The sequence below is a fragment of the Micropterus dolomieu genome, linkage group LG14 (genome assembly GCF_021292245.1).
Source record: "Micropterus dolomieu isolate WLL.071019.BEF.003 ecotype Adirondacks linkage group LG14, ASM2129224v1, whole genome shotgun sequence".
NCBI lineage: Eukaryota > Metazoa > Chordata > Actinopteri > Centrarchiformes > Centrarchidae > Micropterus > Micropterus dolomieu.
In genome coordinates, this window is record NC_060163.1 from 11906222 (window position 1) to 11923178 (window position 16957).

Here is a 16957-nt window from a genome sequence, read left to right on the forward strand (position 1 = left end):
TGGAGAAACATTTGGTGGTACGGCCAGAAAAGCTTCGGGTATAGTGTCATTTAGTTTCTCTCTGGAATGGTATGGCAAGTCAAATGTGCTGATATTTTTTATTATAAGTTATCATGACTTTCAAGTTTCCAATCACAACTTGTTACTACTTTTAAACCTTTTCAGAAATAACATGATTACACAAGTATTAGTAGAGTTAGAACATCTCAATCAGCTTTTGTTTGAACATTTTGTAAACATTTAGCGCAGCATATTGCCAAATGAAAAGTCAAACTGAGCTTAAAGTAATAATCTGTGACATTTTTGTATAAATAAATATTCATCTTGCTACTCTATTACTGATTGATATAACACAAAAGTGATCCTTGTTCATGAAATCTTGCACATTAGTTGCTATAAACATAGAGTGGTTTGGAATTCTTTCCCAGAAATATACTTGTGTTTTATTTTTCTGACAGCAGAAGAAGAACTGGGTAGTGAGTGCTGTACGAGCAGTGATCACCACCATGTATGAATAGACAAAGATACTTTATCAAACTTTATCAACAGAAAATGCACTTATAGTTCCGCTGAGTCCAGAAATCCATTAATACCACCTTGAAAAACAACTATTACAGACAAATAAACTGCACTTGACAGCATTATGTTTGTGTTGGACTCTTACCTTTGCAGGCTCGTCTGTGAGTGATCGTTCTGGCCATGTCTCTGTAAAAGCCCTCCTTGCAGTAGTGGCAGTGGCGGCCCGCAGTGTTGTGGCGGCAGTTCATGCAGACCCCTCCGCTCTTCCTCCCTGACAGCTTATACAGCTCCATGTTGAATCGACAGCGACGGGCATGGAGGTTGCAGTTACACGCTGCAGGGAGGGAAGAGGAAAGTTAACATCGTCATTGTGTGATTGCATCAGCAAACTTGAGCGGGATACATCTAAATGTTTACAGTATCTTCACAGTATATATCCTTATAGATCCCTATAGAGTCTAAATGTAAGTTAGCTTAGACAAAATGTTCAGATGGAGTGCGTATTGCAGTATAACATATGCTCACTGTAGATCACAAGAGAGCTGGGAGAGATTTTCCAGTAAGGCAGAAGTGAGTGGTTTATAATCTACACTGCGGCTGTGTGCTTGGCTGCTATTCCAGAACTCATCCATCAAAAGTGATATTTGCAGAGCTCATTTTCTCCATTTCATAATTAATGAATTCAACTTCTCTCAGCCCATTAGTTATTAATCACTGGAAAGAGAAGCATTAATTTCACGAATCACTGATGAGTAAAGACTCCTTAGATCTATTAAAAGCGAGACCCATTCAGATAATGGAATGGGCTCAAGCTAACTGTCTTCTAAATGAGGCGAGCCGCAATATATGTGACGTAAAGTGAGGTTATATCTCTTCACAGTTCCACTTGAAATCCAGCTGGTTCCTTTATGTCTCTTCGCCTCACAAGTATTTCCATTGATTCCCCCATATTAGTCCACATTCACTAGCTCTGACATTATTCAAAACTCTGTTCACTCTCTACATGTGGGGTTTGCATTTGAGTAGCCTAATGAAAAACCTTCCCTTCTTGTTTGTGTCACAGAGTTTGATCCAGAGCCTCTGCTGGTTAAATCAGAATCAGACCTGGGACCTGAAGACTTGGCCTTGGCTTCAAAGACAACTGCTGCAGAGCTTAGCTCCAGTTCAAAGTTGTCCTCAAATAAATTAGAAATGGTAAACAACAGCAGAGCTGTTTGACCAAAAATGTCAACAGTCATGGCAAAAGAGGATTATTAGGGGATCACAACAGAAGGTGATATTTATTAACTTGAATATGGTGGGAGTGTGTTTGAGAAAAATACACTAACAATCACTGTTTAGAGTAGAAGAAGACACAACAATAGGGAATAAGAAAAGACAGACTGACTGAAGGACTGGGAGGCTTTTATGTTTTGTGCGCAAGAAAGTTACAGGCGAGTAGACAGTTAAAAAAATATATTTAAAACAAATATTGAAAAAAATATCAAAAATATTGATCTAAATATTTTAATTGCTAACTTTATTTGATTGATATTGCTCAGAACGCTCCTTCACTGTGTCATCCAATGCACTCAGTGTCTGTGAGAGAGAGCATCTGTAACATGTTAAGGGGCCAATATATTCTTGTCAGATGGTCAAATAGCTTTGGACCACGGACACAGATTGTGTGTGAGACTATTTATTGGCCGGGTGCAATCACTTTCTAAAGTCTTGCCATAACCGTGAGTTTCTTAACTTTGGACAGAGCCAGGCTAGCTGTTCTCCCTGTTTCAAGACTTTATGCTAAGCTAAGCTAACCGGCTGCTGGCTGTTGCTTCATTCATTCATTTACCTACAGACATGCAAGTGGTATTGATCTTATCATCAAACTCTTGTGAATAAGCATATTTCTCAACCATTATTTAAAAGCAATCCTACAACTCTCCTTATATCTTGGTGATATTTGTGTGAAGACATTCGCATATTTTTATTTGGGTAACATTAAAGTACTTTCACAAGTTACAGAATAACTGACTTAACAGTCAGCAGAAATTGTAACATAAAAATAAGTTTACTAGTCATTTTAAGAACTTTCTTTCCTCATCGTCACTAGACACATACATTGCTGCTGCAGCCAAGGTCAGTTCTGCAGTTACACTGAGCTCAATGATCTGTGCAATGTTAGATGAGCTCTTGGCAGCTGATCATAAATGAAATGTTACTGACACTGGTGGCTCGTTCACTAGAGGACAAGCACTTGAATACATATCTGAAGTAATAAGTACTAAGTGAGCAGTGAACAATATGACTCTCCATCCACACTGGAAGGGAAGCCTGGCACCAGGTTGGGAAAGAGGCCCAGTTTTCCCTGGTTGCAGACCCTGAAAAAAAAGGGGGGAGCACATTCCCAGACTGTTTCCCAATTCCATCTGGTTATTATGCAGCCCAATTTGTACGGAATTCTGCAGTTAATGAAATGTTGTTTCATGTATGGATCCATATTAAGGCAGTGATGTTTGTGTTCAGACACTGCTGGCTCTTTTGGTGCGCTCTCATGAACTTAAGCGCAGATTGACCTTTGAGCCTAGAGAAAGATCTAAAGGAAACATGTACACAGTTTTAAGATAGCATGTCAGTGTAGGACACTGAGGGAAGCTTGGAAATAAAGCTTTTTCACTGTTTTAGCAGGAAAAAAACAGCAAATTGATGACATATTGACTATGTAAATGGTTCACTCTCTGTGTGCTGCGCCTGTATCTAGTGTTCCTGTCCAACTTCTTCTGAGGGAATGTGACAAAAAACACACCAGCTCCGGTGAGTGGCTAGACCTGCTGTGGAAGGGGGGGGGACAAGAATGGGGACTGTGATTATGATCAAGCGTCTCAAAGACACACACAGCTGTGGGCACTTGTGACCATTAACACCTTGTAGCAGAACATGAAAGCGATGGATCATATTTTCTCCCTAGCTGAAGCACCGACGGCCCTCTTATGGCATCTTCTCGATTTACTGCTGCTGCAACAAGATCGGCCAACAAAGTCTGAGGTAAGAGAGGATATGTTCTAGTGTGGAAAATGTAAAGAAAGCTCCAGAATTGAACCTTTAAATGATTTAGCATGTGTAGCAGTGATGGCTGGGAATGGCTTTAACAACAGCCAGGTTTTTTGTGACGGACAGAATGACAGAATTAGTGTCTCGCAGGAACAGTTATTTAGGATCTGACTTACAAAAAAGAAAAACATGAATGAAATGTGATGTAAGGTTAATGACTGAAGAAAAAAGCACTGAAGGCCTCAAGTAGGTGTTTTTATGTATACCTGTGTGTGTGTGTGTTTTCTATAGTGTACATGCTGTGTGCAGTTAATTTCAGCATGGAGCTGCAGCTGCCCAAGGATCCTAGAATGTTTATAGGTTTGTTTTGAAGTTCTTGCCCGCACATACACACCCCGACACCCCACCTCCACCCCAAACACTCCACCCCCACCACCGCAGCACCCCCCTTCACCCAAATTAGGCTCAGCGGGGATAACTGAACACTGTTGAAGGCCATTTTTCAATTCATTAACACATCAAAGCCTCACTAGTGCACCGCAAAAACACTCACTAATTCTTATTCTTATGGAGAATAAAAGACACATTTGGGCAAAGAGAGGAGTTCAGTGGGTGGTGAAAAGTTAACAAAGAAATGGTGATCCTCCAGTGAACGCGGCTCCTTTATGGGCCAGTGTCCAATGCAAGGATGTGTAAATCTGGTTCCACGTGTTGTCGTGGAAATAAAAACAACAAACACAAGCTACAGGCTTGGCAGAAAGAGGAATTCAGAGACAAAATAAAGAAGGACGATGGAGGGAGAGGAGCAAGAAACCGCTAGGAAAATATTAGAGTAAAGAATAGTTGCACAACTTTAAAATTAACAGCGCCAAATCCAAATTCTGGTGGAATAACTGTCTTGTTTTTTATCTGATATCTTTCATCACAGGTTGCACACATCTCAGTTTGTGATCTCGGTGGTGCTTATTCTTTACATAGAGAAAAAAATTGGTTATGTCAGGAGAGGTAGATTGACAGAAGAACAACACACTCTTCTATTTTAGCTTTCATAGCAGGTGCCTCAACAAGTAAATGTGCTCTGAACAAGCTCACAGACCGGTCTGTCAAGTGTGGTATGACAAATTGGCCTGTAAAGACTGCGCTCAACAAATAAAATGCAAGTGTGTTTGTGGAGTGCACCGCCTCTCTGTTCCCCTCCATATGTCAGGGATAAATCTAACCTCATTTTTCCTTCAGCTCGACCAAAGCCAAGCCGGTAAGCACAGCCAATTGATTTTGGATGCCTGTGGAAAACCCAAATCCCATGGCTAAAATTGGTCCTTGAAAACTGGAGGACGGCTCTCCCACCACCACCTCTCCTCCGCTTGGCCCAGGCTGTGGTCCAGACCTGCTGCAGCTCCCCTCGGGTGCCCAACAGGCTCTGCTATATGGGCTCCTGCCATCGTGTGTGTGTGTGTGCCGGTGTGTATGGCCTGTGTCTGTGTGTTTGGGCTGAGTTCCGCCTGGCTGCTCTAGCCACCTGCTCAGGGCACTGGGGGTAACACCCGGTTAATTAGCTCCTCATTAGAGCCAAGGCAGTGTACAGTGTGGACAAACACACACTTGTACACACATTTATGCACCCCCACACACCAGAGACACTGCTTCGAGAGGTAGTAACAGCCAACAATACGATAAGAATCAAGTAACACAATATACAAATAAAGTCTAACAGAAGTGAAACTTAAACAGATGTAAACACCGCTGGGTCTGTAGACTCTAATGAGCTGTGGACAACAAGCTGAGACAAAGATTTAAGATCTCCAAGGTGAGGACTAACAGGAAACTACAACTCCTGCAGCCCTGCTGTGTGCATTACATGGACCTCACTATGATGTGTGCAGGACCTTCTACCTCTTTGTAAGAAAGCCACTCTAGCTCCACTTGCTTTTTCCTTCTCTTCTTCCGCTCAGACATATCTTTCACTTCAAGCTTTAACACCACATTGCAGCCCTCCCCTCCCACCACTGGTTTCTGCGGTTAGCCTCACGTCGTGGGCTTAAGAGCCGGCTCTTGGGAGCTCTTTTGAACTGAGAGTCCCCTTAATTCCTCTCCCACCCCTCCACGAAGCCTCTCTCTCTCTCCCTCCCTCGCACTCCCCACTTACGTTCACGAGACCCCATCTCAAATACTCTCACTGGTTGCCTTCCCCAAACCTTTCTCTTGACCATCCTTTCCTCCATCTCCCCTTTCTCTCTCTGGATGGCATCAGGCAGGGAAAGATTTTAACGAGATGAGGCTGGAGGGTTGCCAGGTTGGGGAGCCTAGTGTCAGTGGAGAGTTGAGTCCTTAGCTCTGTTCCTCCCTCAGGTCCACTTCACTTCCCCACATCTAAACATTGTTATCTCTGTCCCGCCTTTGCCTTAACTCTCTGTCTGTCTCGGTTGCTCCTGCAGTCCTGAGTACAGGGGCAAAAGTAGATGACTGTTGTGCAATCAAATTACCATGGTGAATCAGTGAAACCGAGGTAAATATACTTTTGCCATGATTGTTGGCATACACAACCGTGAGGTCCACTCTGGGGGGATGCATGCGATGCCTGGGATGGTTTAGAAATAGAAAGTGACAGATGGTGCCTACTGTGTAAATTCACCACTGTGGCCAGAGATGATAGTAGAAATGGTGAGGGAAAATCAAATGTTTATGTTTTTCCCTGATCAGGTTGTCACGGAGGCTTGTATGTGAATGCACAGAAAGCAAAAGAGCCACTGGTGGATGACGGGTGACCCAGAATTGAGCAGTAAAATCACAGGTCGAATGTTAAGCTGAGGAAGAAGAAGAAGCTGCTGCTGGTGAAATCCACTGCAACAACCACCATGTTGTTTTGTTGTTTTGAAGGGTTGATCAGTAAAAGGAAAATGTGAATCATACATTGTGGCCTTCGCAGTTACCAGATCTCAATGAACACCTATGTGAGACTTTGACCCAACATGTCAGACAGCACACCAGGTATATTCATCCCTTTAACAGAGTTCCAGAGACTTGGAGAATCTATTGCAAAGAGCACTGAAGCTATTCTGGCAGCTCATTGTGGCCGAGCACCTTACTAAGATGCTTTATGTTTAAAAAAAGTAATTGATGTAGCTGAAGGAGAGAGTTCAAGACTTTTAGTCCCTGGTGTGGGTTAAGCTCCAAAAAACTGGATCCTTCAATTCCCATTATGCAATTCAATAGGATATTTCATTAGAACCTCCCTGCCTGGTAAATGCCATTGTCTTTTTACTTTGGAGTATGTTGATGTTGAATCCGTGGATTGAGAAACAGAATTGGGTTGGCTGCCCCCAGTAGAGCTGGTCCATAAGGATATCATCATGGAGTGAAGGATGGACTGCTCCACATTTACACATTTGTTCACACTCACATCAGACCTGTCGATTCACATACAGCGACAGTCAGCCATACATATGACTTCAAACACAGTGACAGCGACTGTTCAGTAAGATAGCCTATGTCAAATGGAGCCGTACGATTTCCAGGCACTCATTGTTAACAAACAGACATATATTTTTGCGTAACAGCCTCTGAATCTTGCTGCCACCACCAACACCGGCCGGCAGCCAACAACCACATATTGTCAGGCAATAGAGCACAGAGGCCTGCAACAGCATAACAAGAGGCAAACTGTTACCAAAACACAAAGAATTCACTGAGAGATGAAAAGGGCTGATTACAGCAAAAAGAGAAATAGATACATGAAATTAACAAAAGAGGTAGCAGACAGGAAAATGTCCAGGTAGAGAGTTAATCTTTGACAAGAGTCAGTTACACAAGGATAGAGAGGAAGAGAGTGTCGGCGGTGATGGGCACCTCAGGAGGTGATTGCTACCATCTGTGGGGGAGAGCCGATGGGGGCCTGGGAGAGCAGGGTGGTTACGCAGCTCTCGCAGCTACACCAGTTTGCTTTGGCACAGGGATGAAACACTAAATTGCACTACCAGATTTCATGTGGCTCTAACACATGCACAAATGCTAGGAGATGCGTATGCACACGCACGCACACAAACTTGGCCTCATGCAGCCACAGAGCATTTCCCAAGGATCCAGCATTTTAACCCAGCTAACATTAACACTGTTATTTGACACTTTGCTGTCCTTAACATTTGTTTCACCATGTCCCCTGCTTGCCAGAGAGCCTTTATGGGTGGCTTCACAGAACGAGAAAGGCATCAGTCCTTTGTGGGTTGGCCAAGGACCAAAGTTGCAATACTGACAAAGGGAATAAAAGCAAAGAGCAAAGCTACAGAACAAACCAATCATACTGACCAAAGCATGTTGTCTCAGCCGTGTAAAGGAAGTTACTTTTGCTTTAAGCCCCTAAACACACACTCACATACACACACCACCAAAACAAAATTAACACACCTCATGTTTGTTGGCCTCGCTGTGCCATAGACCCTGAGTCTCATGCTAACCCCCCCCCCCAGAGGCATCATTTCATAGGGCTGTTGATTATAAAACAACATTCCAGGGCTGTGTGATTATTTGGAAGCACACAAGATTTCTTTTTCAAAATCACTTTCTCTGGCTGAGTAACCCCCACTTCAACACATACACAAACATCTCCTTCTCATTTGTGTGTCGCACTGTAAGTAATTGAAGTGTTGGTTCCCCCGTTAGCCTCCAGCGACAGGCAGCGGAGGCGGGAGGGTTGGAAGGGTATTTAAGTCAATAAGGAAAAGTAGGAACATGGCACATACATGAAGTATACAGCTCTGGCTTTTTTCATCATTAGCCGTCTATATTTGGCATCTCTCTGAGCTTCATACCATTTTGCCATCTAGGGACAGACAGCAAAATTTCAGCTGGCCACGGAGGACAATTTTAGGCTGCTCGGGGTTCAATGGGGAAATCTAGTGAGGTTAACTTTGCTTTACACAAGAACAAACAACTTTGTGTTACAAGAACAAAACCACACAAATGCTATGCAAAAACTATAAAATGTGGCGTTGCTCATGTTATCCAAATCATGCAAACTCACAAATTGTGGCATGGTTTCATGTGTTCATGTGTTTAAGAATGAGGTCATTTTTCAATCACCGTGCCTAAGAAATGTCTTAACAAATTTGTCCTACAACTGGAACATGGGCTTTGACCTCTGCTTGCCCTTGCAATGAGATGGGGGGGGGGGGGGGGGGGGGGGGGGGGGGGGGTGAAGGCCTATTTTGAAATTCTAATCAGCATCAAATAACCATCTGCCCCATGTCGGTGAGGAAAACGAACAGTGCGAGAAAGACAGAAATAAAAAGGAGAGAGTTTGTGCTTCTGTGGTCTTCAGAGTTTCCACAGTTCTGTACAGATCTGAGGGCTTATTCTGAGCATGTGTTCCTGGCTGGCCTCTTCCTCTGACACACACAGTCACATATGCGCACGCGCACACACACATACACACACCTCTGCTGGATCACACTGCTCTCCCTAAGAAACCCATCTGTCAAATTTCCCCTAATTCTAGCTAATAGTTTCTAAAAAACAGAGGCTGGGCACACCTAAATCCCCCACAAAAGATTTTGTGACAAGGCTTGAAAATTCAATATCTGTATTTTCTGTTTCTCCTTCTGCTATAAAATTCACATTTTAATGCAACTGCTCATTCATTAGTGTGGCAGGCATGATCTAATAACATCTGTTATATAACAGGTAATAACTTTTTTAGAGGTAATAACTAATTTGTGGGAACTTCCTCCAGGTGATGACATGGACTGATGTATAATGAGAGTCTACAGTGAATACTTATTTGGTTGATTGATTTAATTTCATAGGAAACTCATCTTGTGCAAAACAGAATATATATCGCTCATTCCCCACTGGACTCAATATGTCAAAATTTCCATCCATCCATCGTCAACCGCTTGTCCTGCGTACAGGGTCACGGGATGTCAAAATTTTCTTTTAAAAATATTCAACACCACACCCAACCCCAGCTCACCTGCATTTCTGGCAAATCAGCTGAAATAGCAATTCAAACAGCCTCCATGTGACCTTTATTTAATGCTATGAATGCATACCAGTGTGCCTGGCACAACACTGGGAGCAGACCTAGCTTGGCTGGTCCATTAAGGATGGATGGTGTCTGGCCCTGGGATCGTAGTGTCCCAGAGCAGTACTCTGGACTTCCTGCAGGCTGAGTCCAAGTGAGGGAAAGGAAGCGCTGGAGAGACAAAAAGCTTGGTGCTGCAGCAAAAACATGGCCAAGATGGCTGCAGAGCTCCTACACCACCATAAATTATCATCTCCTCAGGATGTCACGTTGTCGTTGACTCCACGAGAGGTCTCCTCATCTTATACAGTGACTTTGGCAGACTCTATTATAGCATGATACACCGTCTAACATTTTCAAGCCAACATGAAGCATTTACATTACAGCATTGACCATGCCAGCAGAAAAACCAAGCCTCCATCACAACCAGTAACCAAATAGCTCTTATCCATCTGTTTCCTCATTCTGTCCTGTGGCTCAAACTCCAGGCAGATAAATCACAGCTTTTTCCATCATGTCTCCCTCAATACAAACAGACACACTCCTTTACGAGTCTGCCCTCTCTGACTACTAGAGCAGGGATTTGTAAACCAATGTCTTGAGGCAGGATTCATAGTGAGGGAGGCGGCAGATGGGCGTGTGTGTGCATGGCTTGTGTCTGGAGACAGTACATGAGCTTGCCAAGAGCGCAGACAGTAATCTTGGTGCGGTGCATCATGTCAAACATTTAGTAAGACCAGCGAACAATCAAACCAGACGGTTAGAGACAATGTTCTTGTTATGCAGGGTAAAGATTTAAGTCAAGAGGGAGAGGAAAACCATGCAAAATCTTAAAACAATCTTTTAACCATAATGTTTAAAGTGGTGAACTCGGCTACCAGGCATATAATTTCTCAAGGACTGACAGACTTAAACCTGGAGTGTGAAACAACTATTGAATCGACTCTACATCTGCCCACTGTGAATTCCGCATTACCCACAAACCATCTCCCCGTCAACTTAACCTTGTCACCACCCCACAAAGGGTCATGACCTCAGCCCAGCCCCCTCAGAGACCCTAGTTCCAACCCAAAAACCCTCAGGGCCTCATCAAGGATCTGGTGACACCTAAGGGACTCCTTGGCTCTGTAACTTGCCACTCTTACACACTTGCCCAGTCTAAATACCTATGCCTCGCTGCCACAGTGGCGTGCCTCAGGGCTCACACTGCAGCCCGCCGCCATTTGTGCACTGTGTCAGAAAGAAAAGCAAGAAATCAAGCAAGAAAAGAAATCAACAAGGGGCGGGGGCATTTAAGAATGGACTTTAATACACACCAGAGAGGCCTTTTAATGGCTCTCCTGCTACTTTGAGGATATTTTGGAACCATTTATACCGGAATAAGCTGTAAAGAGGCTTTCTGGAACATGCAATTGGGGACATCTGGGACTGACTTTTTGGCATGTCCGGATGTGTGATCAGGTATAGCGTGCAACTTGCAATAGGCTTTAACTGCCCTGTATCAACACTGGGATTAGGTCATCAGAGTTGGCCAGTGCAGCCGGGCTGTTTAGTCCAGAAATCGTGGATGGAAGTGACATGTCAATCCCGCTGAGAAGAGATCTACGGGAAGCGGGAGTGTAACATTTCAGAAATGGCTACGGGACATTTGAAAGAGGGTGTGTGCAAAAGTATGAGCGAGAACACACTGAGGGATTTTCAGGATATTGTTGTAGAAGGGTCTAGGTGTATGTGTGTATGTGTGCCTGCATCTGTGAGTTGGGTAAGTGAGGGTGTCAAGGATAGATGAGAAGCCAAAGTAAGGTAGAGTTGGCGTGGGAGGTTTCAGGAGTGAGAGAAGGCTGGATTCGATGGCTGGTCTAATGCTGAAATGGCCTTGCTCCTCTCTGGCTATGTCACTGTCTGTCCCCTTTAAACAGATCCGGCACTGTTCAATTCTAAATATGAGCTCAGGCCAGCTCACTGGGCAATTATAACATGTTAGAAAAATATACACTGTTTTCAGTGTTCTGCTCCTGTTTTTTTCTCCCTGGCTGTAATTTTATTTCATTATGGTGAAAGGTTAAATTGGGGACAGTGGTTTCTAATATGGTTTTATTTTCCTACAATAACACATTTTTATGACAAGCAAAATTAAACTGAATTAAGTTCCACCTATGTCTATTTATACTAACAGAGAAATTCTGTAAAAAAAAAAATACCACCAAAGAAACATCCACAAATTAGAAAACAAATTGCTGCTAAAACACATGGCTAATATGGCATGTGTCTAAAAACTCTGTACAGCCATGAAATGAATGTACATCAAAAACCTGTTATCATATAATCCAATACAAAGCTAATCCATTTACATTAACAAAAATTGCCACAGAAATTGCTATAATTTTACTTGGCAAGCTTTCAGAGCAAGCCTGGATGACTTTTACCGAGCATGTCTTGAGGTAAAGGCAAACACTGCCAAATAACATTCTTGGATGACTTAGCTGTAGCAGTGTGCCAATGACTCGGGCTGTTGTCATCCACTGTTTAGACTTGCTTGTGAAAAAGAGTATTTTCATAGACAAGTCCAGAACACATGATTTTGTTGAAAGTAGGCCTGCTTTCCTGAAGAGGAATGGTAAAATGAAAAGGCTGATGGGAAATGCAAAGAAAGGAGGGGCTGGTGTTTTGAGAGACATTGCCAAAATTGCAAGCGCAACCACTATGTGCTACCAGAACTCTTCACCTGTAGAAATCCGAACCCATTAGGTATGTTCTGCCCGCATTCTTATTTACCCATGTGACATTCAAACACAGGTCATCATAGTTCAATCTCTCCTTTTCTACCTCCCTCTCTCTAAAATTTGTTGGCCTGATTTTACATTGCTGTCTTCATGTCCTGAAAATGGGTGATGAAAAGGGCATGACTATCCAACAAAGAAATAAACAACCTGGATTTTCAAATATTTCCATTTTTATTCACTCTTACCCTATGGGATGTTTGTATCAGATATATGGCGTCAGATTGATTTGTGTGCAATAAGGTTCAATCATCTGTCCGAATGCCATTCCCTCATTAGGAATTTAGAAATGTATTGAGGAGATTGTCTTGGGGAAATAATACCTCCCTGATTCATAGGATGAGGAAAAGAACAGAGCAAGGAACAGAGCTGAAGAACATAAACTTATAGAGCCATTGTGTTAGGTCGCCGTTAAGAAAATCAGGCAAAGAGAAATCCACCGTTTGTTCCACAGCAGACTAACTGAAACATGTTAAAAGCACATAAAGGATGACAGATAGAGGGGAAGACTTACGTAGACACTCATTGGCCTCACGAGCATTGGCCCTCTGCCATGGTCGGTCATAGTGAAAGGGCTTGCAGCGGTCACATTCAGGTCCCTCTGTGTTGTGCTTGCAGTCACACACCAGTTTGCCTTCCTTGTCTTTCAGACAGCGTGAGCCATGTCCATTGCATTTACACCTCCCGCCCACCTGGAAGTCTCCCACCGCATAGAAATAAGTTGGCAGCGTTGATGTCACCGCCGTAGGGTCGTCGTCCCTCCCTCCGCTGTTGCTTCCTGCCCCCAGTCCGAGCTCCCGAGGTAGCTGGGGCCGGCTGAAGACCACGCGGATATCAGTGACAGTCACCCAGTCCTGAAGGACAGGGCTGTTGTCAAAGTCTTTGCCAGAGGGCCGTCCGTCCAGAGTGCTGAAAGCAATGAGTCCTCCAGAGAGTGGATAGAGGTCAGTGTGGCCATCTGTGCATAGAGCCTCCTGTTCGTTCTGCTTGGTAATGGTTGCTTTGTTGGGCCTATTGTACATACGCCGGCACTGTGAGGAGTAGAACTGGTAGGGCATCCAGGTCTTGCCGTAGTCCATGCTCTTGTATATGGCCAGAGATTCGGGTCGTGGTGAACAGAACTGTAGGCTGACATAGGTGATCTCAAACTTTTTGCCAAGTGAAAGGGTGAGAGTCACGTTATATGGCGAGGTGTTGAGATTCTCAGACTGCCAGCAGGTGAGGTTGTGGGCTGAGTTTAGGTCAGTGAGGTAGGAAGCAGGGTGGGCACGGCGAGGGTCAGCCGCATCACAGATTTGGCACGTGCGTACAGAGGGCCGATCATCGCCCCGCTCCACCACACTACAGGAACGGGACGCAGGCCGGCCACAGACGCTGGACACCATCACCTCCTTGCCAAAGGCAGCATTGATAAACTCGGGGATACAGCGGCGGGCTGCGCCTGTGTCGTCATAGCAAGGGTCTGGAGGGGTCTGCTGCCCTGCGAAGGGATTGATGGCACTGTGGGTGGAGGCCGAGCATGCCAGGAGGCACAGGCCCAGCAGGCACCTCCAGGGTTCCCTCATCCTGCTCAGGGGGCCTGTGTGTGAATGTGTGTCTGCGTTTATGCACAGATGAGTCTTTGTGTGTGTATCCAAGAGTCTGTGTGTGTAAATGTGAATGTGTCGCACAGATGTGTCTCTGTGTGTGATTTTCCCCTATGTGTTATAAGTGTGTGTAATTGTGAGTCAGTGGAAGGAGAGTGTCTGAGCTCAGTGACCCTTCACTTCAGGCTGACCGGAGCCCTTCCTGAAAGAGAGAGAAATAAACAGAAAGGTCATTGTCAGACATATTTTTACCATAATAGGATATAAAATAGAAAGTGACACTGATCGAACTCTACTGTACAAAAACAAGTTTGCATCTTCAAAACCTTATTATATTTGCCCTTATATAGAAAATTAAATGAGTTCTTTTGTACTGTACAATTACAAGGGAATGTTTTCATTGACTAAAAGCCTGTCAGAAGGATAAGACAGTTAGACGAGGGGCCAGCGAGAAAGGATGTGACCATTTAAAGAGAGACATTAGTGGCTGCAAGTGACTGCATCCTGAATTTCAATGTCGGCCTCTCATTCAGTACTTCCATTCAGGTCAAAACTGGCCAAGCCTTCTGGTCATGCTTGAGCAGCATGGCAGAAGTCACCCTATAATCCCTGGTGATGCAGCAAAGCAGTGGACCGTGTGTGACTCTGGTAAAATTTATGCTTTAAGAGAGTGTCCTGAAAAAAGTAAGCTATACTATGTACGACGACATGGCTCTACTTTTGAGCTCTTACAGATTTTTGTGGGAATTTGACAGGAAATCAACCGTTGCTCCACTATTGTAACACAGTGCTGACCCAAGAGCAGGCAGCATTGTGTTATTTCACTGAACCAGAAAATTCACCAAAAGTGATAGCTATTTAAGGATTATACCCCGCATTAAAAGAACTGAGCCTATGAGACTCCATTCAAGCCTTTGTAAATCACTGGGTCAAGATAGGTACCTGGATGACATCATTCATACACTCACAGCTAGACGAGGGGCCTCTCTGTCCCAAAGAGAGAAAGATTGAGGGGTGCAGGGAGAGGAAGCTTTGGGGCAAAGAAAAAGACAGAGAAAGAGATGTATATAGCCTGAGGCTTTTCCTTCACTAATCCCCTTTTTACTTCCCTCGGTGTCAAATCTGGTAGAGCCCTATTTCAAAACAGACAGCTGAGGGGTTGAGAAGGCACCCCAATGCTCCTAGCGAGTATTTATTAAATTACAATGACTCACACCCACCTCCTCTTACCCTCACTCTCCCTCTTATAATACAGCATCCCTCTTCATCTTGGAAGAACAAAAGGCCGCCTCTGTATCCACTTCAGTCAAGCAGGGAAGGCAGACAGACGGATTTAAGGGGAGCTGGAAAAACAAAAGTTTCCTTCTTTTCTTATGTGAGGGGTCCAAAGCTAGCAACCCCTAAAAAAAGAGTCCAGTGTCCTGGTAAATAGGACCACTCATCTGTGCTCAACTGTTTAAACCCAGCCATTTGGCCTCTTCTCAAGCGCTGATTGGGCGTTAAAGAAAAATAGTTTCAGGGATAATACATAGCAGAAAGACAGTGAGAAGAAAAGTGGAAATACAACTGCTTGTTATAATGTCAATAATATCAGACATGACAAGCCCTGAAGCAGACACTCCAAGATATTTGATGACATGAGCATGAAAACATCACGTAAAAAAAAAAATCCCCTGTTATTAGAATATTTAACATGTAAAAAAATGTATTGAAGAAATGGGCCTGCTCATAAATGATTGGAGAAAGAGTGGGTCTTGCCAGGACGGATAAGGACATTGATCAATGACATGTGTCTGAGGACGAAGAGGTTAAAGTGGGCACGCAGGCGGGAGTTCATCAGCCAAGGCACTCCATCAAAAGGCTGGCCGTGGTAAAGCTGGCAGGGCCTGGCACCCACTGGGGAGAGCATGGAGAGACGGCTGATAGAATTAGCAACTCATTAGCATCCAGTCCCAGCTTCCATCAGCAGCATGTTCATCCGAGGAAAGACACAGTGGGGAGGCTCTGAGAGAGAAGAAGGAGCAGGAGGAAGGGTTTGAAATTATGACAGGTGAGGGGGGGAGTTATTCAGACTTAAAATCTGATGGGAATGTCGTTGAGGGAGTGAAAGGAAGTTTTTTAAAAATGGAAACCAGGCAGGGAAACACTTGACAGATAAGAGACTAGAAAAGAGGACAAACAGGCACAAGACAAGATTTCCTGTAGGTAAGAAGGAAACGAGGGACACACGAGGGGGAGAGAAACAGCGAGGGGCACGACAGTGATAAAGCAGAAATGACTCGAGGGAGGGTAAGCAAGGACAGATATGAATGGACGCAGTAGGAGAGAGGGGGAAAGTGACAGAGATGGAGGGAGGGAGTGGAGGGAAGGACATAAAAAATGAGAGAAGGAGAGATCGAGAGAGAAACAGAGGGGAGACAGATTAAGGTGGAGGACAGCATTGGTCTCTGTCTGGACTTTGGATGACTAAATATGGTGCGGTCCGTGTGCTGCCAGGCCTGCTGGGAGATTCTTCCAGGGTCTGGTGCTGTCAGGCGCGTCTGGCAGATGAACGTGTAGGTTAAACAGAGAGAGAACAGTGACAAGGCTGTTTAATTCCACTCTGTACGCCCTGTGAGATAGATGCTAGCCTTGCAGGAAGTGTTAACTGCTCTCTGAGACAGTCCAGCAGCACTATGCACTGGCATGTAGCTGGTCTTTATTAAAAACTTAAGACCTATCCTATATTGCTATAAAACTGCTAAAATGTCCAAAAAATCTTTCTGGATTCTTAAGCTTTGCCAGGATGTCAGCACAGTGGTGTAGCTGGCTGAAATACTTAGAATCTGTTTCAGCAAGGAAATTTTCTGCTTTCAGCATTGACATTGTGTTTAACAAGCCACAAGTTCCCCTCAGTGGGGGCAGACATTGTCTTTCATTAAATGTGGTTCAAGTAGCAACAGCTGCAGGCCCATGTCTCTGTCTTTCTGACAGAGACAATGAACGCCACACAGAAATGTTTGCTGCTTGCTGTAACTTAACATTTA

The 16957-nt window shown here is 44.2% G+C and overlaps 1 protein-coding gene across 2 annotated transcripts in view; it reads right to left on the reverse strand.

The window, feature by feature from the left end:
* Positions 1-16957, reverse strand: part of ntn2 (netrin 2) — a 43525-nt gene that overhangs the window by 16311 nt on the left and 10257 nt on the right. For both annotated transcript variants that reach the window (XM_046069661.1, XM_046069660.1), the window contains exons 2-3: positions 12860-14133; positions 665-853 (exon numbers count right to left, since the gene is read on the reverse strand). In XM_046069661.1, the coding sequence (XP_045925617.1) occupies positions 665-853; positions 12860-13910 (1240 nt within the window). In that variant the 5' untranslated portion in view covers positions 13911-14133. The remainder of the gene's footprint in view (positions 1-664; positions 854-12859; positions 14134-16957) is intronic.